A 26,135-nucleotide genomic window follows, 5' to 3' on the forward strand; every position below is an offset into this window, starting at 1 on the left:
GCCATGCCAACGTGCCATCTGCCTCTGCCAGTCGGGGCACTCATTGCCATTCATCAGGTCAATCATGCATACCAGCAACCGGAGAGAGAACACCAGCCTTCCCCGCATGACCCACTACGGCCGGTGGGAAGGCGGTCGATCAAGAGATGACCACTCACCGGCCTCAACATTATGTACACCTGTATAGGTTTACTTGGCCTTTATAAAGATGATAATAATGCTTAGACTGACACTCTCGTGAAGGCATTATTAACTGAACATGTTCAATATGTTTTGGTGTTCACATACTGCTGCACTGATTTTAGTGGCTGACAAAAAGCCCAATCCAAACTCAGGCTTTGATAAAAATAGAAATGGTGAGAGTGACAGCCCAATCTGACACGCCGTCAATACGGTGGCAGTTCTGCCTTGCCACCTCAGAGAGGAATTGTGGGCGGTGGTCAGCCCTGCAGCGGCAAGCAAAAACACAATTAGATGCTGAGAAGCACCAGTCGAAACGTTAGGTACCTCCTGAACAATCTAATCTAACTATTACAATTAGAGATTGCACTATTAGAGCGGTATTAAATAAATCAGTCCATTCGGGGGTCATCCTTTTCTGAGAATCATTGACCTATATTGAAATTCAAAAACGTGCTTGATGAAATTGTATCATTTTATTCCCAACAGCATTTCTCTCGTCTGCGCTGTTTCCATTATTGTACGTGGACGTTTTGTCAAATCAAATCTCAGCCTCAATGAGCTGCCATGTCAATCGAATCTGCTCAGGGCCTTGAGAATCAGTCGTGCTGACCGATGTAACGTCAACTCTTGATGATTTCATCAGTACATTGCTGCCTTGAATGTGCGACATGAATGCAATATGTGTCTTCAGCAACATTTTGTCAAGGTCTACCTCGGGTCATTGAATGCTTCGCAAGCCAGTTTCTCGTCATTATTGCGCAATTATTTCAGCAGCTATTGACCCCCGGCTCCTCTGAGGACTCGCACATTGTTTTCGATTACGCAGTACACAGGTCACCATGTTCGGCCTTGCATCGGCATTTATTAATTCTTAGTTATAACCCGGAAGAATTAACCTTCGGAGAGATGTATGCCGCTGTAGGGCTAAAAGGCAAAAGGTTCGAGGTTTATCGACGTGCTTGCGCATTTTGGAGTTGATTTAAAATGCGATCGTCACAAGTTGTCTGTGCCCAAAAAGGTAAACAACACACACTTGCCTGTTGGTTGAGATGTCGGAGTTGTCTTCTGGTCTCTTCCGCTTTTGCCGCTAATTCCGCCGTGCTGATGTGTGGCGTTTCTGTGACAAAAAGCGGGAACGTTACAAATCAGTCCCCGGAGTGCTGACGTGCGTATTTAAAAACAGCATCTGGCAGCGGCAAATTTTGCAAAAGTCACATTAATCATAACTAAACAGGCCAAGGCAAGTCAGCGCTTTCACTTTGCGCGACGGGGAGCACCTGTGGTGGATGCTGAGGCACTGGTGGGGTCGTTGTCATGGCAACCGCGGTTGGCGGAGAAGCCAGGGAAGGGTGGCAAACTTTCTGTCCCTTCATTGTCCTCTGTTCCGTCCACTATCCTGCACAAAGGAAATCACATGTGAGCGCCTGGGGGAGGGGCTTCGTCGTCTCTCTTTCATTTAAAGAAGTGCAAACTATAACTCCGGGTTCCCTTCTTCCTCTTCAGTGCCTTGGCAGCAGGGAAGGTCTCTGACATTAAAACAATAACGTCTATTGCTCCTGTTCACAATTGCACCTGTACGAATCTCATTTTGTCTTTTGTTGTCACCTTCCTCGGCACTTTGACATGAAGCAAGGCCAAGACGGCACCTTCCTTTCATTTTCTTTTCCTGTCCCTCAACAATGGGGGTCTGTTGCATGATGATAAATAGCTGAGCACAGACTGTAAACATGCTTGTGCCAAAGCTAGGCCTGCAGTTTTTGTCTGTGGCAATTCTTTTTCTTAATTGCAGTTTGGCAGTTCGTGTTTTCATACTGCTTGTAAAATATGACTTTTTTTTTTTTCTTTTTTTTTTTTTTTTTTCTTTTTTTTTTCCCTCCTACTAATTTTAGTGACCCACTAAATTCTCCTGCGGGTACATTCTAAAAGCAGTGTATAGCTATCAAACTCACCTGGGGCTCAGGTTCGAAGGGTCTAAAGTGACCAGTGTAATATCCTGGCTCATCCTCGGAGACTTTTCAGTGCTTTGTCCTGCGCTTCCGTGATTGGCTTGGCCCACCGGAGACGAACCGCCGGCGCCCCTGAGGGTCACTGCTCTGTTCTGCTCCGATGACAGACAATCATCATCTTCCCTCGTGTCCTTGTCATGTCCCCCCTGGGCCTCGGCGAGAGGCGCACAACCCTGAACGAGTCGCCCATTCCTTTTCACACCTGACTGGGAATGGAGGGAAACAGTCAAGTCATTTATTGTTTACAGCGAAACAACCATCATCTTTTAATACATTAGTTTTTTTCACTCAGAAATGTTTCAATTTTACAAGGAGAGTTTTGAGAACATTTTACCAGTTTATTTAAAAAAAATCAATGATTGATGAACGAACCCACAACCTTCAGCTTGGGAGACACACACTCTACCACCTGAGCCATGCCATTCCTGCTGTGTGTTATTGATGGTGTTAGGTGGAATCGTTGTACACCCAAGAGACCCATTTTTGGTCTCATTTTGGACACACCAGTAACGCAGTATAGTAGCAAACAGCAAGAGTGGCATGACTCAGGTGGTAGAGTGGTGGTCCCCCCCAAGCTGAAGGTCATGAGTTCGTGCCTCAATGCTTGAATAACTTTTTTTTTTTTTTTTTTTTTTTAAATGGTAAAATGCACTCAAAACTCTCATAAAATGTACTTAGTTTCTGAGTAAAAAAAAAAAAACGTACACTTTTCTTTCTTTTTTTTAACAGTGTACGGAATAAGATTCATTTGATTGTTTTAACGCAAAATGTGGAGTGACACTTGTTTCTGTTTTTTTTTTTTTTTTTTTTTTTTTAACCACATTATGATGAAGCCTTCATCACTTTAATGTTATGGTAAAGGCTCAAATATTGATTGACCCAACTCTCTCAGAAAATTAGAGTACAAGCACAAAACAAATCTGATGATTTTAAAGTGAAAGTGCAGCCAGAGTGCTAATTGACCCTACATCACAATATGGAAGTCATGTTCCCCAGAAGAGTCCATAATCTTTTGAATCATGGCCCTCAAAGCTGAGGAAATTGCTCTTAGATTGGAAATAATCAATCTCCGTCTGTGTGTTTTCTGTGCGAACGATTGTTAGTGGTATCGTACCTGAGCATCAAGAGCTGCTGCGGACAGTCTCGCTTTCACCTGGAAACAGCCAAAGAAGGAAAAGTGCCTTTAAATGAACAGTCAACCAGTATCTGTCTGCTCTCTTCTTTGGCTTCATCAATAAACAAGCCACACTATCTGGGCAAAAGTCTTAGTGCACACCTCTTATCAGTTAATTAATCCCGCCCATAAAAACAGATCTGCATCCTAAATCTCAATTCCATCTTCTGCTTCTAACTTTGTGAGAACCAGCACAACCGCTGCCAGCTCGTTTAAACTTTGCCCAGTTGTCATACTTGACTCAGTGCAAAAGCTTCCTGTTATCCGTTTATTAGTGTGCGAAAGTGGGCCAGTGGCGAGTGTACACAACAAACTCTCGTCTGACTGTAATTACACTAGCAAAACTTTCAGCCATCCATCATTCTCACATGTCTACTATATTTGGATCAGATCCAAGATCCAGATTGTATCTATGGTGTAAGATTATTTTTTTTATGTGCTGAGGTTTGATCCCAAATATGATTTTACCCATTTATTCACATCGAGAGGCGTAGAACAAACTTGACTAGACGAGAAACGAGTTGCACAGAGGAACAGCGGTAATAATCGGACAAACACTTCTCAGACGGCTACTACAGACGGTGAATCGATTTGATTGGTTGTCACTAACTAAAGGATTAAAGATTGACATCACAAAGCTCCTGGTATCACATAGCTGTCACATAACTTAAAACCAGTTGAAACTAGATGCTGGTTACGTTAGTTCAAAACAGACACTTGTTACATCAGTACATAACAGACACTTGACCTTACGGTCATGAACTCAAACTTAACCCTGGTGTGACCCCAGACATGACAAGTTTTGATGTCGCTGATTATACAGAAGATTTACTTCACAGGTATATGTGTCAGTATAACACATTTCACACATCTATATGAATTTAAAGGGTTTCTATGGTAAACTCCTACACAATGAGTTCAATGTAAATACGTATGACTCACATGTGTCTCTTGTCCCTCCCTCAGGTTGTAGGTGAGATCCTGCTGGATGTCCTGCACAAAGTGATGTGAGTACTCCGGGTAGAGGTCCAGCACCTCATACAGACCCTTCAAGTTAATACACTGCAGGTCGCAGTAGGTCAGCGCTTTCACGTCCGCGTTGGTTTTTATCACTCGGTCGTCTAAGGACAGGTTGGCTCCGATCAGGTCGCCTTTGCCTGTGCATGAGACACAGATATGCTGCATATCAGAAAAGGGGACAGTAAGAGTGTTACCTAGTAAGTTTACCTCTCACATATGTTCATTAACAAACCTTTCATACCAAAAAACAAAAACAAACTTACATCCACCCCCCCCACCCCCCCCGTCCCCCAAAAAACAAATCTCTCATAACCGCAAAAAACTCACATTCACCCAAAACTCACACATGCTGCAACAAACCTATTCACCTTACTCAAACCAGGGAACCTTACCCAAAAAACTTTCACATACAGTACCTCAGAGACTTTTCATTCACACCAAAAACTCTCGTGAAAAACTCACGCAACTGTCACAATTTCAGCATGATAAAAATATTTTTCATTGCTCCTAGAAGTCACAAAATAAGACAATAAAACAGGGAAACAGTGCTTATCCAAATGCAATAAAAAGGGTTATGAGTTATATTAATGGTCGAGGCCCCAAGACGAACACCTCTGCTTTGATGTCCCCCCCCCCCCCCCCTTCCTGCTATTTCTTTTTCTTCCCACTTAATCCTTTATGTAACTAAACTTCCTCTTTCCAGCCTTCTCCAACTTTTACTCTCTCGATGCTTTCCAAGTTCTGTCCTCAATCGACTGCTACGCCGCAATTAAGTTATCTTCACCCAGGAGGGAGTAGCAGGGAATAAACACACACGTCACGCATAACAAACATTTATTATTATTGATTCAAAGCGAGATGGCGTTTCGAGCAGATGTTTGTGGTTGGAAAAACTCATCCAGGGAATCGGGTTGGTTTGGATTAGGCTTCAGATTAGTTCTGTGAATAGAGACATTTTGTATAATTGCATGTTTCACATGAACATTATTTATAAATACAAAACGTAGATGGTGGATTACAAAGTATGGCCAAATGATCACTTGGAACAGTTCGCTATTTTGTGTCTATCAAGGTTTTCCTATGTTTTACTCTTTTTCTTTTTCTTTTTTTAATGCATTTTATAGTTTGTTTTTACTCATTATAGCATCTAGAAATGCTTTTGATAAAAATAGACTATCATCATAATAAAGGACATCTTTGTTTTCGCAGAATTGCATCTTTGCTAAAAGTTTTCAGCTCATTAATGAGAAGCTACCATTTTATTGCAAACTCAAGTGTTGCGTTTCATCACTGCCCGAGTTATGTAAACATAACCAATGCACATACAAGGATTTGAATGGGACTTCAGTTAACTGGACAGACAAAATGATGTGGACTAAATTCTCCAGCCGGATGCGTGTGGTCAAACCTGTGGGAACTGAATGATCTTGCATCTGCCCAATTAAGTCACCAATGTAGACTGTCATTCATTTTCCTGAACATCGAGTAAAGCATAGCAAAAATATGACAATGAGCAGATCCTAAATTGGATTTCACAGCCAAAGCATGTTGAAAAATGACATCTGACTAAATGCGATTTCATGGGAGCCTTCTCCAAACAATAGGCTCATTTAAAAGGAACCGACTTTATCACAGTGAGGCTCCCTGAGCTTCATTATCAAGGCTGCCGCTGAACTTTTCCGAAGTCCTAATAAAGGCACGGAGGGACTCTTGTAAGATGCGGCATATCTTACCAAGAATTGCCAACACCATGCCGTCCTTCAGGACCTCCATGCTCCCGGAGCATACGAAGAAGATGGCCTGCAGGGCGTCGCCCTCTCGGAGGAGGTACTCCCCAGGAGCGCAGAAGGTGGTCTTGATGTGCAGCGACAGAGAGCGCAGACAGCCCCGGCTGGCCGAGGCGAACAGGGACAGCTCCAGGATCTCCTTGTTCAGGTGCATGGTGATGTCGGAGCGTAGCTCGTCCGGGAAGTCCTTTAGCAGCTGGGAAGACCACCACGAGAAATCATGAAAGTTGGAGGGCATTTTTTGGTACTGACTTGTCACTTTGGGAATGGAGCATCTCCTTATTTTAGCTTACAAAATGTGTCATTCCAAGTTATTATTAATATTCACGCTATAATTATGTTATCCTTACTTTAAGTAAGTCTGCACACTGTTGACACCCAAAAGCAATCATCCAAAACAATGCTAGCCTATCTGATATAGCTTCTAAAAAAATGCTAAACCTATCATGCCTGTCTCCTTCCTTGTCAGGACTAAAATCTGGAGCTCGGCACCCCCATAAGACTGATCAATGAGCCATCAGGGCCGAACCGACTGTAATCAAGAGGCTCATCTTTAATTCATCTGTCTGAGATTCATCAGCATCGCTCCATCTCGGCGTCGCCGCGCCATGGTGACAGCTGTCTCACACAGCCAACTCGCAGCCCCGAGCCAAGAGCCGCTATTACGCCTCACCCGCCTGCCTGCCTCGCTCTCCGCGGCTCGCGCAAGGTGGGAACGAACGACACGCTGTCCCTCACAATTCATCTTTGCCCGTAAAATGTTCCTAAGTAACTGCTGTAATGATACTCCACGTTGAAGAAAACACATTTTGAGTCCGCCAATTCAAATGCAACATGTTAGTATTCATCATTCGTCTTCACTATTTAGCAGGTATTAATAGTTGTTTTGCTTTTTAACAAGAACAATAGTGCTTCCTAATATTGTAGTTTCCAAAAAATTGGGCTGGGTTTAAAAAAATAAAATAAAATACTAAAATGACTATTATTTTAATATCTCTTTTTCCCCATAAATTTATAAAAATATTGAATTTTAAAGGCCGAGTTTTTTTTGTATTTTACTGTTTTCTTGACATTTACAGTTCACATGAATTATTTTCTTACATTTATGAAAAGACCTTACTTATCATGCTTTAAGACAATTCATACAAAACTATTATATAATATTGAATTTACATTTACAATTATTGAATTACAATTATGAAAATATCTTCAGCTCATCCTTTCTGATGCCAATGTTTGTGTAACACTTAGGTGATTGTAACACTATATCATTTAACCAGTTACTTCCTCCGCAAAATTTAATTTGGAATTTAATGTTTGTGTTTTTTTTGTTTTTTTTTGTTTTTTTTTTAAAATCTTCTTGATATTTAGGAAGACTTGATGTTCCACAGTTACTCAATATCGGATTGAAGTGAAGTGAATCGATAAAATTTGAAATCGAATCGATTGAGGAAATTAGAATCGATACCCAGCCCTACGAAAGACAAAATAATGACAGTTAAATGGAATGTAGGAAAAAAAATAACTTTTCCCAATTCAATGAACATGATGGAGACGGTCCTCAGTCAGCTGCAGTTAGATTAGTTGTGTTTGTCTAGGATAAAGAATATATGCCTGCGACTAATGGTTGTAATTTCTGCCGAAATGTCCAGACACCATTTGTGTACAAATAGCTTAAATCAAACACATTTTTAAGTGTTGTAGCATGTTGACACTGATGCTATTTGTTAGCATGACCAAGGTGATTTGCGTTGCTTGTTAGCATTAAGTTAGGCATCCCGTAGGTTTATTTGAATTGGATATTAAAAATATAAAGTGAAACCATTAAACTAAACCCCCCCCAAAAAAAGCAAAAAAAGAAACCCCATACAAGAAGTACAAATCTTTCTGCATTGTCCAAAGTTTGTTTGGCCCAATAGATGGAACTTATTTTCTGAAAATAGCGCCTACAATTCCCTTTGACCAACCAAAGGAGATGGGACCTCTTGTTTGTACCTCATTACAGTCGATGCCGTTGTTGACTGACCAGGTTGTCTGAAAATACTCCAGCATTCGCTGCTTCAGGCTGTGCGGCAGATGATGCACTCGAATAAAGTCCTTGAGGTCTTTCGTCCGAGTGTGGTACTGGGACCAACGGGAGTACATCCTCTGGATTATGGCTGTCACATTGCCAAAGACCAATGCGTGCATCAGCGCTGGAAAAGTAAGAGAGAGAGAGAAAAAAAAACAGATGCATTTTGCATTTAGATTCAGTTTCTTGACTGACACAACTAAATAAGACAATTACTGGTTATTGTCAACTGTGAATATCCTGAACGTCCCACATTGCTCCAATTGTCACTCTGCAGCCCTGAGTGTTGTAGCACATGCATTTGAACGTGAGCGCTGGTGACCGCAGAAGCCTCCAGGTGTTGGAGAACATTTAACATTTTGCAGGAGTGAAGGTGAAATGTCCACGGGGGGGAAAACCCCGCCACAGTTACCTCTCTTCAGCCCCTATATGCAAACGCTGGTTCAACAAGCAGAAACTGGATCAGACTGACCCAATTAGATCGACTTGATTAATGTACCTGCAAAATTAGAATCAAAGTGCACTATGTGCGTTGTCGTTGTGCAGGTTCAGCATCTGTGATCTACTCTGATTTTTCGTTGGCAAATTCGACATCCACATCATGAGGTATACCTACAAAATCTACAATATAAGTAGGGAAACATATTTAGTCATGTAAATCGGGTATTTGCAATGGAACCACCTTACTTTGAAAACAATGTCATTAAGCAATCAAAATTGTTATACAGTAGAAACCACCAAGTGTTCATTTGTAATGCCATCCATCCATCTTTTACCGCTTATCCGAGGTCGGGTCGCGGGGGCAGCAGCTCTAGGAGCGAAACCCAGACTTTCCTCTTCCCCAGCCACTTCAACCAGCTCCACCGGCGGGATCCCAAGGCGGTTCCAGGCCAGCCGAGAGACAAAATCTCCAGCGTGTCTTAGGTCCATGTCCGGTGGGACATGCCTGGAACACCTCTCCAGGAGGCATCCGAACCAAATGCCCGAGCCACCTCAGCTGGCTCCTCTCAATGCGGAGAAGCAGCGGCTCGACTGAGTCCCTTCTGGATGGCCGAGCTTCTCACCCTATCTCTAAGGGAGAGCCCTGTGGAGGAAACTCATTTCGGCCGCTTCTATCCAGGATCTTGTTCTTTCAGTCACGACTCACAGCTCGTGACTATAAGTGAGGGTTGGAACGTAGATTGACCGGTAAATCAAGAGCTTCGCTCCATCCTGCCCTCACTCGTGAACAAGACCCCGAAATATTTGAACTCCTCCACTTGGGGCAGGATCTCATTCCAGACCCGGAGAGGACACGCCACCCTTTTCCGACTGAGGACCATAGTCTTGGATTTGGAGGTGCTGAGCCTTATCCGACCGCTTCACACTCTGCTGTGAACTGCTCCAGTGAGAGTTGGAAATCATGGCTTGATGAAGCCAACAGAACCACATCATCTGCAAAAAGCAGAGATGCAATGCTGAGGCCACCAAACCGGACCCCCTCAACACCTCGGCTGCACCTAGAAATTCTGTCCATAAAAGTTATGAACAGACAAACTCCTATCACAAAGGGCAGCCTTGGTGGAGTCCAACTCTCAATGGGAACGAATCCGACTTATTGTTGGCAATGCGGACCAAACTCTGACACCGGTCGTACAGGGACCAAACAGTCCGTACCTTCCCACGGGCTCACTACCAGTGGGAGGGGCCAAAGGGGTTGGGTGCAGAGTAGGCTGGGTGGCAGCCAAGGGCGGAGACCTTGGCGGACTGATCCCCGGCTGCAGAAGCTGGCACTTGGGACATGGAACGTCTCTCTGGCGGGGAAGGAGCCTGTGCTGGTTTGTGAGGCCGAGAGGTTCCGACTAGACATAGTCGGACTCGCCTCCACACACCACTTGGGCTGTGGTACTAGTCCTCTCAAGAAGGGTTGGACTCTCTTCCACTCTGGAGTTGCCCACGGTGAGAGGCACAGAGCAGGTGTGGGCCTACTTATTGCTCCCCGGCTCGGGGCCAGTACGTTGGGGTTTACCCCGGCAGACGAGAGGGTAGCCTCCCTCCGCCTTCGGGTGGGGGGACGGGTCCTGACTGTTGTTTGTGCATATGCACCAAACAGCAGTTCAGAGTACCCACCCTTTTTGGAGTTATTGGAGGGGGTGGTCCAAGTGGCTAATAATGTAATGGTTAAAAAAACAAACAAAAAAAATCAAAAGAAAATAAATGCAACGGGACAAGTGTCAAAATCTTCGGCATACCTCCTATAAGCATGACGCAGATAGAAAAGATCTTCTCGATGTCGGTGTTGGCCGACACATTGCCGAAGCCCACGCTGGTGAGGCTGCTGAGGGTGAAGTAGAGCGAGGCGACGTAGACGCTGCGGATGGCGGGGCCACTGGTGTTGTTGTTCAAACCTCCGATGGGGTAGTACGGTGACTCCAGACGCTTTGCCAGCTCGTGCAGCCATCCTGGTTGTATTATGTAGTGAAGGAAAGAAAGAAAGCGGACACATTGTTTTTTTTATATTTCCAATTAGGGTGTCTTTATAAAGGGTTATTGTATTGTAGTGGTTGGTTTATTTTAAGTTTTTTCTTCATTTTACAAAAAATAAAAATCTAGCGTCTGGTGACACGATTTTCTAAATTAAAAATTTTGCTGAAAAGCAATCAACAATAAATTATCAACAATAATGATGATAATAATAATAATAATAATAATAATAATATATTAAAACCACTTGTCAGTCTGTTGCCCCCTGGGTTGTGTTATGACTTAAACTAATGCTAAATGCCATCTTGCTTGACAAACAAGCGCTAAGCAAGTCAACGCTAAACAAGCCAATGCTTCCACTATTATCCAACATTTTTTTTGCTCAGTCCTTGTGTTGTGGCAATGTCGTTATCAAGTTTGTGGAAGACATTTTCTCACTGGAAGGCCTAGAAAATGTTTGGTTGGCATGGGTTTTAGCAGTTTAGTGAAACACAATGGCTAGCCTGTTAGCTAAATTTAGCTCAAAAGCGCACTATTTCACCCTGTACCATTTTTCCGGGCAACATAAATATCAAGCTGTAGCGATCATAGCCTTCTTTGTTTGATAACAGGAAGTCAAACAACATCAGTAACCAAAAGAACAAACTCAATTGTAGACTAGACTTATTTACAAATTATGATATATGCTAGCTTTTGAGCTACATCTGCCATAAACAAGGTTAAGGCATTTTTCTGTCTCCTAAAAGAATTAGCTGTTCTCTTAACTCATTCACTGCCAATGACAACTATAGATGTCAAAAATCCAAGCAAACGGCCAGTGTTAATTTTGAAAAAAAGAAAAGAGAGAAAATTTTAAATTAAAATTTTAATAAAAAAAAAAAAGACATTTAAATTTAGTTTTAGTTATAGTCTTCTGACTAAATTTAATTAAAGCCTTAGTCATAACTTAGTCACCTAATTGTATTTGAGTTTTAATCCAACTTTAGTTGACAAAAATAAGGAGCAATTGACTTCTGGAGGTCGAGACCCAGTTTGTGGTCTCAGTAAGACCAAGACCAATCACTATGCACGATGGTAGCACTTAGAAATGAAATTGTTTCCATCGTTGTTATTAATAACAATGAGGATTAATAACTATGAATGAAAACGATGAATAACTAAAACAAAATTCAAATTTCTTGTCAAAATTTGCACTGGCTGTTTGCTTGGATTTTTGACGTCTATAGTCGTCATTGGCAGTGAATGAGTTAATGGTCACTCTAACTTTGTCTGAATTTCTCCACACTATTTTGGAATCAACCTTTCTGTTAAAATGTAAATTACAATCAGTGTTCCGTCTCCTTTAGAAGCAATTTGTAATTTGTAACATTTTCTCTTCCACTGACACAAACTACAGCAGTAGACAAGAAGGCAAAAATCCTCATTCATGACATTTACTCAGTTTTATCAATTGCTGTTCCTTGGTTAAATGTCATACAATACAAACATAGTTTGTTTACCAGTGGTGCCATCAGAGAAGCTTCAGACTTTGCGTGAGATGTCATGGATATTCTTATCAAGTTCAATCACCCATAATAGCTGACTTTCATTATTGTCACAATGTTCTGCTGTATTGGAAAAAAAGACTAGTTATATCCTAAATCGTTTCGGTGATTCCACACGGCATGCTCAGATGCCCAGTGATGTAAAGCTCGTCAAGGAAGATAAAGCCAAAAGTGGCAGGTTCTGGACACCATGGTAAGCAAAAAGCTCCTTTGCTAAATCTAGAACAATGGATTCAACAGAAGCATATCAGATGCTGTGGAAGCGGAACTAATCCCTGGTCAAGCCAGAGTGAAGACATGCAGCTGATCCCCGGAGAGTCTCCTGAAGACACTGATGAATGGTAATTGGATAGAAGCCCCTCACAGCTGCCTGACTTCAACGCACGCTCACCATCAAAGATGCATAATTAGGATACAACACATTAATCCTGCCTCCTGTGTTTTATGACACTTTAGATGCAGTAATTGGTCAAGAGGAATCGGCGTCATTCTCACGGCTCAGTCGATGCTGACCCGGAACCGCTTGCGAGGACAACAGCGAGAGGTAATTGCGAGCGGCGTGGTTCATCGATACTGACCGCAGATCAGCCCAAGGGGTCTCATTATATGAGGGACCTGTGTACTGAAGGGAAAACCTTGGGTCGAATCGTTAATTATCTGCGGAATCGCAACATTCTCTCACAATCATCTGTCTGGACAAACACTGGAATCGATAAAACCGATGATTCATCATCATCTAAATGTAGATGCTAAAAAAAAAAACATTTGCTGCACATATCGAGGTACTTTACAGTGAGGGATATTATTACACCAGTGATAGCTGAGATGAATCTGAAATTTAAAGTATGATGTTGTTAAGTCTCCTCCATTCACATTAAATTGGATTCAAATTATTTTGGTATGCAGTGTCTGCTTTCCAAGCATTTAATTTGTCATTAGCACAAAGGTGGATGAAAAACAAACAAAAAATCGAACCAAAGCAGAACAGTTAGTATCAATATCCAATCAGGATCACTTATAAAATCTCAGTGCGTTGCTTTCCTTCGAAACATTTCCATTGACTTACAAAAGCTCAATAGCTTGTCAGTGCTGAATAAAATGGCAAATAGTGATTTTTTTTATTTTTTTTTATTGCAAACTCCTTTAGTAGTAGGAAATGCATGGAAAAATAAAACATACTATATTTTCTCGTCATTTCGAGTTCAAACAGTCCTGTTTGAGCCAAAATATTTTATTTTTGCTCCATATTCTTTGGCATTTAACATTGCTCACCAATATCCCAGTTGTAGGCGTTGGCCTCCATTTCCATTTTACCGATGATATACCAGATGCAGGCCATCCAATGGGCCAGCAAGGCGAACATGGACATGAGCAGGGTCAGAACCACGGTGCTGTGCTGCGAGTAGCGGTCCATTTTCTGGAGGAGGCGAAGCAAACGCAGCAGGCGCACCGTTTTCAACAAGTGCACCACAGACACCTGGTGAAAAAAAGACAAACGGCGTGAGATGGAGTCGTACATTTCGCCGACGCACTCGTTGAGATGTTAAGTTTCCCATTTGTGCACCTTTCTCAATGTCATCTATCGCGCACTTGCTCCTCGGCTATTATTTAGTGGGATGTAGGACAAGGATGATGGATAACCTTCCATTGAGGAATGTTCCATGTATATTTGCACATATGGGAGCCCGATTGGGGAGTATAAGAAAGTGGGACATACTGTAAATGCTATAGAAGATGTATAATATTGCAACTAGGGAGCGTAAAGAAGGCAGAGAGGGCAAATGTATACAAGCGTGAGGGAGAGAAATACATGATGACGTTTGAACAATTTTAAGAAGAAAAATGTGCGGTCGCTTCTTATCAGAGCTGCCCCTATGCACTTTGCTTTATTTCCCCAACACACACCCATGCTGGGAGAAATAGAGGAGCAGTGCAGGATGAGAGGTAATGAAGCCTCCTACCAGGCCTTAGGGAGCGGCTTCATCTTCTCGCCACCATCTATCATCCCCCTGAATCCCACCTATGGTGCGGACCTCTCTCCTCCACCAGTAAGCGGCATAAGCGTACATACGGTCTGCCTTTCTCGCAGCAGCTATTCCCTCCTTCATCTCAAGCGTGTCACCATTTCCTCAAATCTACACTCAACATTGGATTGCTCATCTTTTCTCGGTGGTATTTGTACATGACATGAAAGTGTCATTTTGAAATGAAAAAAAACAAACAAAAAAACTCCTTTTGAGTGTTTAAAAGTGCAACTCTGGACGGTGTAATATTTTAACACTAATGTAATATAAAATCAACATCGACCAATGATGGCTAGTGTTAAATTTCAAGTACCATCAGAGTTGTTTTAACTTCAGCTCAGTGTAGAAAAACACCAACATACAAAAAAAAAAACCTATCATCCATCCATCCATTCATCCATATTCCTCACAAGGGTCGCGGGTGGTGCTGGAGCCTATCTCAGCTGGCTTTGGGCAGTAGGCGGGGTACACCCTGGACTGGTTGTCAGCCAATCGCAGAAAACACTATAAAGTGTTGTTTTAACTATCTTTAGTGTGGACCAGTATAAACCTTTTAAAGTGTTAAATTTAACTTTGTAGGTGTTGAATTAATATTGCTGATTTTCCTATGCAGCAGGAAATGTTATGTTTTAATTAATTAATTTTACATTGTTTTGTTATTAGTATTACTGGTTAAAAAATTGTTGTTGTTGTTGTTGTTATTATTAAATTATCTATTTAATTAATAATAATTTATGATTAATTAAATAGATAATTAATTTAATAATTTGTATTATTATTATTATTATTATTATTAATTACATAGATAATTCATTTGATGATGATAATGATAGTAATGATAATGGTAATACAAATCTGACCAAAAAAAGTCACACACGTTTCGCGCAGATTCTAAACTACTGACAACTCTCCCGTTTTCCATTTCTACGAACGTTAGGTTAAATTTACTTCAACTTCAGCACAGTAATAAAAATAGCGACCCTCTCTTCAGCTATCCCAAATACAATCTTCAGCCCAATCTGCTGGGTCAAAATACCCAATCTTGGGTAAAAGTAACCCAATCTGCTCAAAGCCCACAGTTACCCAATGAGTTGGTTTGTAAAACAATCTCTCTGTTTGTAAAAATAATGAGATGGTCGGAGAATAGAGAGACTAAAAAAGACAGCGATTCAGTTATTGGGGACAGTTCATAAATTATAGGCCATTTCTAGTTTCTTGTCTCCCTTGCGGCAGCAGGCCTCGGGGCGCAGTGGCCCTAAAAATAAATTGTGATCTACTGGGACTGTGTGGTATTTCCATTAATAGAGTCTGGAACCAAACAAGGACCTTTGCCTAGGGGCAGAGTGTCAGTGCGCCCACTCCTTTCTCCCATTGTTATTTTAGTGTTTGCTTGTGAGGTCTGCATGCTGCTCTGACACATTTGTATTGACATCAACCATTATGGTGATTTCGGCTTTATGGTGAGGATTGTGTAAGTGAAAGTAAACAGCATCGTCAAGCAAAGGATCAGTCGGCGAGGGTCAAGTCATTCAGCTCCACCTAATTGCTCCACCGCGGCTCTTCCCCTTGCACTATGCTCTCCTTTAGGGCGCCTTGCGTTCGAGACAAGCCGTGCAGAAGAAGTTTTAATGATGCAATAAAATACAATTGAAAGTCTCTGTATGTCCAATCAATAGACAAGAATCAAAGAGGCAACGGAGCAGCAATGGGAACGATCCATTTGAAGCTGCTGTGGAGGGATGTCTGATGCGCTTTCCAATCCACATGCATGTTGACGGGATTAGTGAGGGTCCGCGTTGGGCAAGATATCAATCATCAGGCTTTGACATAATCTATTAATGTTTAATGGGAGTTGTGCAAAAGGGCTACTCACCACGCTGACTTTAAAGGCATAGAGCAGGTCGAAGGGCAAGGCGGCCACCAGGTCGATGATGAACCAGGTGGTCAAGTAGTGAAAGCAAATCTGCCGAGCGTCAAAGATCACTTGGCCTGACTTGCTGACGTACGTGGTGCGGAAATTGAAAACAATATCTGGCGGGGAAATGTTGGAGTTAAATTTTTCGAATCAACAGCTGCACTCAGATAATTTGTCAAAACATAATGGAGATTATTTTTACATTTTCATCAAAATTTTACAAAAACATCAAACACCAACAAAGTCCCAAAGCTGTCCTAATGAGAAAACATGAGCTCACTGGTGGAGGTAAATAACCCACCCAGGATAAAGAGAATCTCCACGGCGATGTCACTGACGGTTGTGCTACGGGTGAGGTCGTCGTCGTCGCCGATGAAGCACACGTTGTACGGCACGGTCACGGCCACGTAGAAAGTGGCGAGCAAGATCAGCCAGTCCCAGCCGGCCTTGCATGTGCTGTAATGCAGCAGGATGAATTTGGACTTTTTGGCGTCTGCTACCTTGTACTCTGGCAGGGCGGGAGGGTCGCCAAACACATTCTAGAGAGGACACATAAAGAAAAAATCAAATAAAAACATACAAAAGAAAATTACAGACACAATTTGCGCCGTTATGTGTTGAATGTGAGCATGTAGAGAGGATACCAAACAATCTAGAGCCATTTAATCTAACCATCTTAATGCTAATTATTTGAAACAGAAATATAAAAAACAAGTCTGCTAGCTTAATGCTAGCGTAATGCGAAACGATTTAAAAAAAATTACAATACAATTTGCATTTTTGAATGTGAGCATGTAGCGGGGTTCATCTAACCTAAGTCTGCTAGCTTAATGCTAACATATAGTATGAAACAGAATATGTATAAATAAAAATAAAAAAATTTACAGCCACAATTTTTTTAATGTGAGTGTTTAGAGGGGAAAGTAAACCATTTCATTTTATCTAACCAAAGTATGCTATCTTAATGCTAACATATGAAACAGAAATATAACAACCAAGTCTGCTAGCTTAATGCTAACATATTACATGAAACAAATATAAAAACATTACAGCCACAATTTGCGCCATTTTTTTGTAGAGCATAAGAACCAACTAATTTCACCGAACCAAAATCTGCCATCTTAATGCTAACAAACATATAATACGAAACAGGAAAGAAAAAAAAGTATGCAGTCTGCTAGCTTAATACTAACATATAATACGAAACAATATATAACAAACATTTTAAAACCACAATATATGCTGTTATGTTTTCAATGTAAGCATGCAGAGAGGACACTAAATTGTTTTATTTCACTGAAACAAGTCTGCTGGCTTTATGCTATCTTATGCAGTACTGTTATGCGAAACAGAAAATAGCATAGATGTTGCGGTAACTGTAGACCTAAAAAAATAAAACAAAGCAGCAACACATACAAACGGAGCATACAATACCCACAAGAATGTTTTTTTTTTTTCTTTATATTTCCCTTTCTGCCACATCTTATTGCTGTTATTTATGCATCTGCATGTCTTCCAATATACTGCTGCCTGGCATGTTGCCGTAAAATGTACTACGCCCGGAGGTTGTTTACTGTAGTACGTAAAATACAATTTATTTAGGAGTACTGTATCTTGTGCTCACATCACACATCAGGCCCTCTTTTCAAACAGATGACATTTTATTATTCTACTGTATCATCATCAGCTGTCTGGTGGTCTGAAGTGTGTGACGCGATACCTTGTTGAGCTTAATTTTGCTCTTCTCTCTGCTGTGGAGGTGCCCAGAGACGTGGTAGAGCACTGTGCTGCTCCGCATACGAGCAGAGCTGAACGTAGAGCTTGTTCTGATCCTGCCGCGCCGCCGCTCTGCAAACACATTTTTAAGTGTTAAAAAGTCACAGCATTTATTGGCTTCATAACATTTTGATAAATCTTTTTCTTGTGTGTCTGTGTGTGTGTTAAGCAAGTATGCACAGCACATGACCCAGGGTCATAACAAAAAAATTAGCGCTAACTCAACTCACCGGGAATGATGTTAGGACAAAAATTGCATCCTTGTGACCAGGGATGTGTTGACCATCAAGAATTTTGGCAATTTACCAAACAGTCGGTCCATTTCCGGTCCCGTCATTTTTGGTAGCTTTAACTCGTCAATATGGGTAGTTTTTACCCCTTGATCTTGAGCCACCATGTTGGGTCAAATCTTAGTCCGATTAGGCTACTCTGCCAAAGGGATTGATGAACACGTACTCCAACAAGGCAGGGCAATGTTCTGCAGAAGCATTTAGGTAAACTATGATGTATTTGCTTTGGTAAATTGCGGCTGCTGAAGTGTTTTCATATGTGAGATGGGTAGTGTTGGAGTGGTGTGGAGAGTAGAACGTGGATAATAGAGGGAGCGTTATTGCCGGCGTGCTCTCAACCTACCGGAAAGGACTAAGTCCAGATTGGCTTGAGGGCGGATAAAGGCAATAACAAAGCCCAAGAACTGAAGCGCTAACTGCTTTTGAGTGTCCTTTGGAAAGCGCACGCATTTTCTGAGTGCCGGCAGACCCCAGATGAGGGGAACAGACAGGGCCCATCCATAAAGAGGCACCACACTGCCTTGGGGGACACGACACGGCAGGAGCGCAGAGACGGAGAAATGCTTTATTTTTAGACCTAATGAATATCCCTTTTGGTGTTGGAACCATTCATGTGTAGGGGAAGGGGGTCCAGAGGTGTTGTGGGAGCATATAAAAACTGGAGGACGGAAGCATATGGATATGTAATAGAGGCGGGTGTGGATTAACGATGGAAGAAAAGCAAAAATGAGGGAAAGTACTTTACTTTTACCCGACAAATTCGGCAAGCAACGAGTGACCCTAAAAAATGTGGAACTTTTTTTTTATTTATTTTTTTTACTGACAATCAAAGAGACTCAGTTTGTTGTCTGTGTGGTTAAACGCATGTAAATCATGTGACATTTTTCATGTCAAAATATTGGGATCATTTTCCCCCCCATTTTTAATTTTGCAAGTAATTAACAGAGATGGGAAATCCAGGTCCAGACTGTAAAAACCCTGCCACAGTTTGGCTTGAGCTACAGGTGCTTGTACTCACCCGGCAGGTAAACGAGGTCATTATGAGAAGCACCTGTGGCTAAAACCAAACTCCGGCAGGGTTTTTACTTTCTTGAACAGGTTTTTCCCATCTCTGGTAATTAACTGGTTAGAAAAAGAGGAGAAAGAGCGTGTGCAGACGTCCTCATAACATTAAATGTCAAAAGATTTAACACATGTGCTCTTCAAATTTGGTGGGCAAAAAAATTTTGATCAAAAAAGCCTTTTTAAATCAGCGATTAATCATGATTAATCAAAATTCCAAGATGTGATTAATCTAAACATTTTAATCGTTTGACAGCTCTAGTTACTACTCAATTGGGCAGGAAAGGAGCCCTTCTCTGCTACGTTTACAAAGAGAACCTCAAAATGCAAACACTTCTTCCTGCTCATATTCTCATTTCAGTGAGCCTCGTCATACACCAAGTCATTACAGTGGGCTGTTTGTCTGTGTCTGTTGAGGCATGCTGTATCAGCCACTTTCATTTTAGGTTGAAAAGCTTTTCATTAGGTGAACAAAAATAACTTTGCTTTGGGTTGATGTTTCCTGCTCTGCCTTATTTGCGGTAACGAGCGCAGTTATGCAGGAGAGGAACACACACATCCAAACATGCACATGCTCGTACATGCAATGACCTCCTCCCTCGATAAATTTAGCTCAATGTCATTCATGTAATCCTATAAATGAAAAGTGACTTTGGTCAAAGATGTCTTTCCTTCAAATTGGGTCAAGGGTAACACATGATAAGCTTCTAGGTACAAAAAAAAAAAAAAAAAAAATTACAGTGCACTTCTTCACCTGCATGTTAGCTTCTTAGTGTACCTCCATGCATTGACTGACCTTCCTTCTTGTCCTCTTGAATGCTTTTGGCTTTAATGTCAGTGATGTCCTTAAATGAAGCCAGAAAGAGTACCACATCCCCCTTTTCATTCTTAATTGGTACAATGTCCAACAGGCACCAGAAGAGAACCGCTGAAAAAAAACAAAAAAATCTCTTAATGTTTTTAACCACCTTTGGATACATGGCATGTGTGCAAGTATTTATTTTTTTGTGCAACATGTACCACAGACTCACAGACTTATTAGCAAGCCCATCTACAGTTGGATCCCCCCGTGAGAGAAGCATAGCCGTTTATAGATGGAGTCAATGTTTCTCAAGATGAACCGAGCATGCAGGTCCCATCTCTTGCTAAATAGATTGCTTTTTAGAGGAAAGCCAGGTCAGCATCTGCAGGTTGTGCGTTTTCACACCAGTGAGCACTGTGGCGCGGTATAGCGGTAATATTCTCCATCTTTTGTAGAGGATAAGAAATGCTTAATGTTTTCTTATATCATTGTAAAAAAATGTAATATTTACTTGAAAAAAACTCGTAAAGTAAATTTTACAAGGACATTTTACCAGTTTATAAAAAAAAAAAAAAAAAAAAACGAACCCACAACCTTCAGGTTGGGAGACAGCCACTCTACCACCTGAGCCATGCCATTCCTGATGTGGGGTAGTATATTGATGGTGTCAATGGTCTGATGGTTTTTGGTCTCATTTTGGACACACCAGTAATGCAGTATAGTGGCAAACAGTGAGAGTGGCATGACTCAGGTGGTAGAGTAGTTGTCTCCCAAGGTGATCATGAGTTTGTTCCTCAATGTTTGAGTATCTTCTTCTTCTTTTTCTTTTTTTTTTTTTTAAATTGTTAAAAATGAGATAGAAATTCTACCACGTGAGTCATGTCACTCTTGCTGTTTGCCACTATATTGCATTACTGGTGTGTCCAAAATGCAACCACAAAGGGGTCTCTTGGAGTTACAAGAATTCCACCTGATACCATCAATATACTAACACACAGCAGGAATGGCATGGCTCAGGTGGTAGAGTGGCTGTTCCTCAACCCTTGAGTAGCTTTTTTTATATATATATATTTTTTTTAGTAAACTGGTAAAATGTACTCAAAACTCTTCTTGTAAAATTTTACTTAGATTTTCTGAGTGAAAAAAACTTTCAAGTAAATATTACTCATCTTTTACAGTGTTCAGTAATTGTTGTGTCTTGTGTTATGTTACTGCATGTTGTCATTTCATTTTGAATGTGATCCACACAAGGCACCCAACTCCACTTTTTGACAGTTGTTGGAAAAACTCTTCTCCTGGAATAGGAATGAAATGCAAATGACGAGAATCTCCCATGGAGTTCCCTCCCATCACGCTCACACTTGCTTGCCTGCTGATGACTCAGGCAGCGTGCACGCGACTCTGTATACGAATGTGCCCTTGGGGAGACATTTTACGCAACAGACCAATTATTTGCGGACAACCAGCTCGTCCATTCAACCTGGGGTCAAACCGGTGTCACACCTTTTTCCTCTTCATTCATTTTCAGATATTCTTGGGTTAGTTGGAGACAAAAATCTTGGACTCGGGTCATTGAAGAGTTTCAAGATTGCAGTGGTAGGAACAGCAGGGTGTCGTCGGCATAGCAATTAGCCGATGTTTTGGTTTCAAGCTGAGACGGCAACAAAAGGACCGAAACGGGAATGATGTCGTAAACTGACAAACTATACGTTTCGGAAACGGCGGATGCGCAACTTGGAATGACATTTTTAAACATGAGAAAGTTGAAAATCAAAGAGACAGATGTTGGATACAAGGAAAGAAAATGTGATATAGTATAGCGGAGTGTGACCGTTAAAGCAACACAAAGTAAGGCTTGGCGGAAGGCCCACATCTGTGATGGAATTAGTAAAGCTGTGACTGCACATAATTTGCAACGCCATCTGCTAAATGTGCCTTTTAAAGTCATACGACACCGTGACTGGTTGTTGATTCAATAGTGAGTATGTTGTTTTTTTTTTTACTTTAGAAGACCCAGTGTGCAGCACCGAGTGTACATAAACTCATCCAAAGTAAAAGTTATTCTCAAACTACCTGCCGACTTACAGAACTTGTCGACATGTCTACATCCAAAACCTCAACTCTTAACGAACTGAAGTAAGGAAATTACAGTTATTGCAAGATGAAACATAAACAAGGAAGGACGAATATTTTAGGATTTTTGTCTAACTACCGAACAAATAACTTCTTACCTGTCTTACTGTAAAACATGATCTCATCCTTAAACTCCTTGCGCTCCTCCAGGGTGTCGTCGATGCTGATGATGATACTTTCGTTGGTCTCGGGGCCGTACAGGAACTTGCACGCGCAACTCTTTTGCATGACTTCGGCCCTGGAGAAGCCCGTGAGCTCGCAGAAGCCATCTGAGCAGTAGACGATGGGGAAGCCTTTGGACACCTGAGCGTTGGCCAGAATGAAGTTACTGTCTGGGGGAGGAAATGGATGTCGGGTAAGTTAAATACTTTCAAATAATTACTAGCGCAAAATGTATAGAAAATATTGTATGGATTGTAGTGTCTGCATACATTAAGTTTACTATCAAATTAAAGAGGAAGTCAACCCCACAAAATTTCTTGTCAATATATATTCTATACAGCCCCATTAATGTAAATACGGTATTCTGTTTAATATTGTGTTAGTGGAATATGAGAATAAGCAGCAAAATCCAGCAGCTGGCGACCATTTTCCCGCTTGCTGTCGACTGAAAATGACATCACAGTTGCTGAGGTCTCAAGTAACAACCAATCGCAGCTCAGCTTGAGGAAACCAGTGGGTTGTGATTGGTCAAGCCCTGAGCAACTATATATGATGTCATCGTCAGTCGACAGCAAGTGGCAAAATGGCCGCCCACTGAGATGGATATAAACGGCTGGATTTTGCTTCATAACTCATATTCCACAAATGTAATATTAATCAGGATGGCATATTTAGACTAGTGAGGTCACATATAACATATTATTGACAAGAAATGTTTAAGGTCGACTTTCCGCTTTAAACAATGTAATGTACACTGTGTATTTAAAATAGAAACGTAACTTAGCCTTATCGTCCACTAGCTTAATGCTAACACATAATGGGAAATGCAGTAGCCTCTCAATTGCTTTATGAATGCACCATCACATACAGTACAGTTTGGAAAAAAAATTCCTCAACACTCTAAGATTCAACACTATTGAACAAGACACATGTTCAAACCTGATAATATTCATTGCACGAGTCATCCCGCAAAGTGACTTGTTCTTATAATTTCATTACACAAATCTATTTTCTGCATCAGTAATTTCATTTTTTCCCCACCAGCACTGGTATTTAATTGTTTTATGTTGCACGTCAGGCTTTGTTGAAGGAAAGCACCTAAACTCCGATTACGTGAGGGAATATTGCGAGTTGAGAACAAAAAGGCCTTGTACGTGTCCCTCATGAGTTTGTGTTCGATCAAATGCTCTCCACGCTTGCGGGAACTCGATCAAAATATGAATTGATGTCACGTTCAGGTGAGTGCGGCTTTCATTGTGCGAGTGACAAGTCTATGTTGCAATAAAGGTTAGGATGACAGACCATGAAAGATAAGCAGGTATGTTCAATAAACTGACCGGACACACGATTAGGTACACCTGACACCGAGCCAACTACAGCCAGTCGTGAGGGTTGATTTGACGGACAGATGCTAACAAATATATTGAAACGCACCCATCATGGATATCCACAGTCCTCATAAATGAATGAAATCCAGTGACAAGGATTTCATCGAGGAGGGACGCACACGCCAAGAATGTGTTGTCAGCAGCAATACGCATGCCAGACAGATGGTCAAAGGCGCTCACTGCATTGGGAGCAGCTGTCAGTCGTGAGGCCCCTCGGGCCCCTCATGGTAAGCAAAGACCAACAGGACCGCTGGCCTCTGAGGGCCCTGATGCCAAGGCCTGTGGCCTGTCGGATGGCAGCCGCGCACGAGAGATAGTCCTTGACAGGAAACTAATGTTGACTGTAAAATTTCTGTGTTGGAGGGATAGGGCTTTAAAATGCATGCAGAGAACTGACAAATATGTGCAGAACACTGTGGAGTGTGGATCTTGTTTATCATTTACTATTTAAACAACAGCGCTGTTTTTGCCAAATCAGTGGTTCCATCGAACTCAAATGTTCAGCATACAATCTTAAAACTGCTGGGACAAAAGTAACCCAAATTGACGTCTGAAATCGCTGCAAATTTGTCATTGGTGTATGCGTTCCTTGCGGCTGTCTTTGTTGTCGAAGCGAAGGTATCGCTTTATTTCAGAAAAAGCGGTCACGAGGCATTATGGGTTTGATATCTGAGTTGCCAAAGTTATTGGCCCACACGTGTTGCACGGGACCAATATAACCCATTGCCACCCTTTTGAAAAAGGATTGTGAGGAACGCCAACAGCTCGTCAAAGTAATTAACCCAACCTTGGGTCAAAGTAACCCAAATTCCTCAAAACCGACAGCCACCCAGCAGGTGGGTTAGGAAATCAACCCCGCTCTTCAGTCTGCCAAAAGTCAATATGCAACCCAATCAGTTCAGCCAAAATTATTAACCCGACCTTGCGGTAAAATAACCCAATCTGCTCAAAATCACGCAGCCACCCAGCAATAGGAAAACAAACAACCCAGTATATTTAGTGTGCACTGTGCAGCAATGTAGGAAACAACGCTCTCCATAATATCATCATTTATTTAAAAGACAACATACAGTAATAATATAATTAAGTTGCACGTAAAGAATGACTTTCTTCCTTTGCTCCCCTTTCTATCTCTTAATGTCCTTCGCATTATCCCGCCTCTTCCTCCCAGCTACATCCCTCCTACAGTTTTGGATCTCTCTGCCTAATTACTCTTCATTTTCACTCTACCTTTTGGAATTCCAGCAGAGTAGCCATCCTCCCGCTCTCATTTATTTCCCTCCCCCTTTGCACACACACCTTCGCTCAGCACCACCTGAGAGCATTTGCTTTGACCGCTTCCTTCCACTTAGAAAAGACCTGAATCATCTGTTTACCACACTTTTCTACTCCCTTCCTTTCTATTTCAGCCTCTTCATCATCTCCAATTTTCTACATGCTCTCTCTACCCCTCCACTCTGAATTTCTTTAGCCTAATTGTTCCTATGTGGGAGCCCATATATCATTTCCTATCATGCTCACAATAGTGCCTGACAGCTGTTGAGGAACCCCCGCAGGACGGGCGAAGAAAAGTCAGTAAAAGTGAGAGAGGAAGGAGGAAAGAACAATGCAAAAAGGACCGAGAGAGATTGGCATGGAGGCTTTTTTTCCCCCCCTCCTTTTTGAGTGATACTTTCAATTATCAGCTGAAATGATGCAATATAAATACAAAAAAATGCGAAACCTCCCAAGTGGAACTCCCCAGATGTGGAAATACGAGTTCGGCCAAAATGCTTAGGTCAAACAAAAATGTGTGTGACATCACAAGGCATCAGCAAAAGCCACAAACAGATTTGGCTTTTTCTTTGGCTTCCTTCTTTTTGTGAGGCCATCACAGAAATTATCAATGATGCTTTATGTGAAACCAGAGTATCTGGAAATAAACCTAGTAAACCCCACAAGGAAAGACCCAATCCCTCACATTCTCCACCGAGCTGGCCAGGTGTTTCTAATGAAGACAAGGATCCACCATTATGGATGCCGTTTTTTTCCAAGGTGTCATGGCAACTTCTCCAAACTAATGGCGGTGTCGCTACAGGAAGGCTCCACATTTGTCTTTTCTACAGGCTCACACTATATGCACATTAAGCCACTCCTACTCTAGCATATAAAGCAACTCAAATCTATTTAAAGCGCAACAATTCAGGCAATGGAAGGGAGGAAAAAGAGCCTTGAAACAGTAGGGAGAGCGAAAGATGGATGTTGAGGAAGAGGAGAGCATCCAAGGCGAAGCGAGTGAAGGAGAGGCAGACGGATGAGGTTGAGGGAAGGACTCGGTTGACGTGAAGCGAGAGCA

The 26,135-nt window shown here is 41.7% G+C and overlaps 2 protein-coding genes across 5 annotated transcripts in view; one reads left to right on the forward strand and one right to left on the reverse strand.

Annotated features, from left to right (window-relative positions):
• Positions 1–26,135, forward strand: part of satb1a (SATB homeobox 1a) — a 58,432-nt gene that overhangs the window by 4,896 nt on the left and 27,401 nt on the right. For 2 of the 4 annotated variants that reach the window (XM_077508189.1, XM_077508192.1), the window contains exons 2-6: positions 4,330–4,370; positions 6,640–6,879; positions 12,489–12,589; positions 12,705–12,792; positions 22,401–22,605. In XM_077508189.1, coding sequence (XP_077364315.1) covers positions 22,599–22,605 — 7 coding nt within the window. In that variant the 5' untranslated portion in view covers positions 4,330–4,370; positions 6,640–6,879; positions 12,489–12,589; positions 12,705–12,792; positions 22,401–22,598. Of the gene's footprint in view, positions 1–4,329; positions 4,371–6,147; positions 6,319–6,639; positions 6,880–12,488; positions 12,590–12,704; positions 12,793–22,400; positions 22,606–26,135 lie in introns of all 4 variants that reach the window. The other 2 variants (XM_077508191.1, XM_077508190.1) reach the window with 2 other exon arrangements.
• The window catches only part of kcnh8 (potassium voltage-gated channel, subfamily H (eag-related), member 8), a 36,617-nt gene that overhangs the window by 2,969 nt on the left and 7,513 nt on the right, over positions 1–26,135 (reverse strand). The window contains exons 2-15 of the mRNA XM_077508188.1: positions 22,349–22,582; positions 20,112–20,243; positions 17,908–18,035; positions 16,489–16,726; positions 16,146–16,303; positions 13,521–13,725; positions 10,473–10,682; positions 8,166–8,365; positions 6,117–6,366; positions 4,306–4,520; positions 3,304–3,342; positions 2,133–2,395; positions 1,461–1,579; positions 1,221–1,300 (exon numbers count right to left, since the gene is read on the reverse strand). Coding sequence (XP_077364314.1) covers positions 1,221–1,300; positions 1,461–1,579; positions 2,133–2,395; positions 3,304–3,342; positions 4,306–4,520; positions 6,117–6,366; positions 8,166–8,365; positions 10,473–10,682; positions 13,521–13,725; positions 16,146–16,303; positions 16,489–16,726; positions 17,908–18,035; positions 20,112–20,243; positions 22,349–22,582 — 2,471 coding nt within the window. The remainder of the gene's footprint in view (positions 1–1,220; positions 1,301–1,460; positions 1,580–2,132; positions 2,396–3,303; positions 3,343–4,305; positions 4,521–6,116; positions 6,367–8,165; positions 8,366–10,472; positions 10,683–13,520; positions 13,726–16,145; positions 16,304–16,488; positions 16,727–17,907; positions 18,036–20,111; positions 20,244–22,348; positions 22,583–26,135) is intronic.

This window comes from Festucalex cinctus, chromosome 19 (assembly GCF_051991245.1).
Source record: "Festucalex cinctus isolate MCC-2025b chromosome 19, RoL_Fcin_1.0, whole genome shotgun sequence".
Classification (NCBI taxonomy): domain Eukaryota; kingdom Metazoa; phylum Chordata; class Actinopteri; order Syngnathiformes; family Syngnathidae; genus Festucalex; species Festucalex cinctus.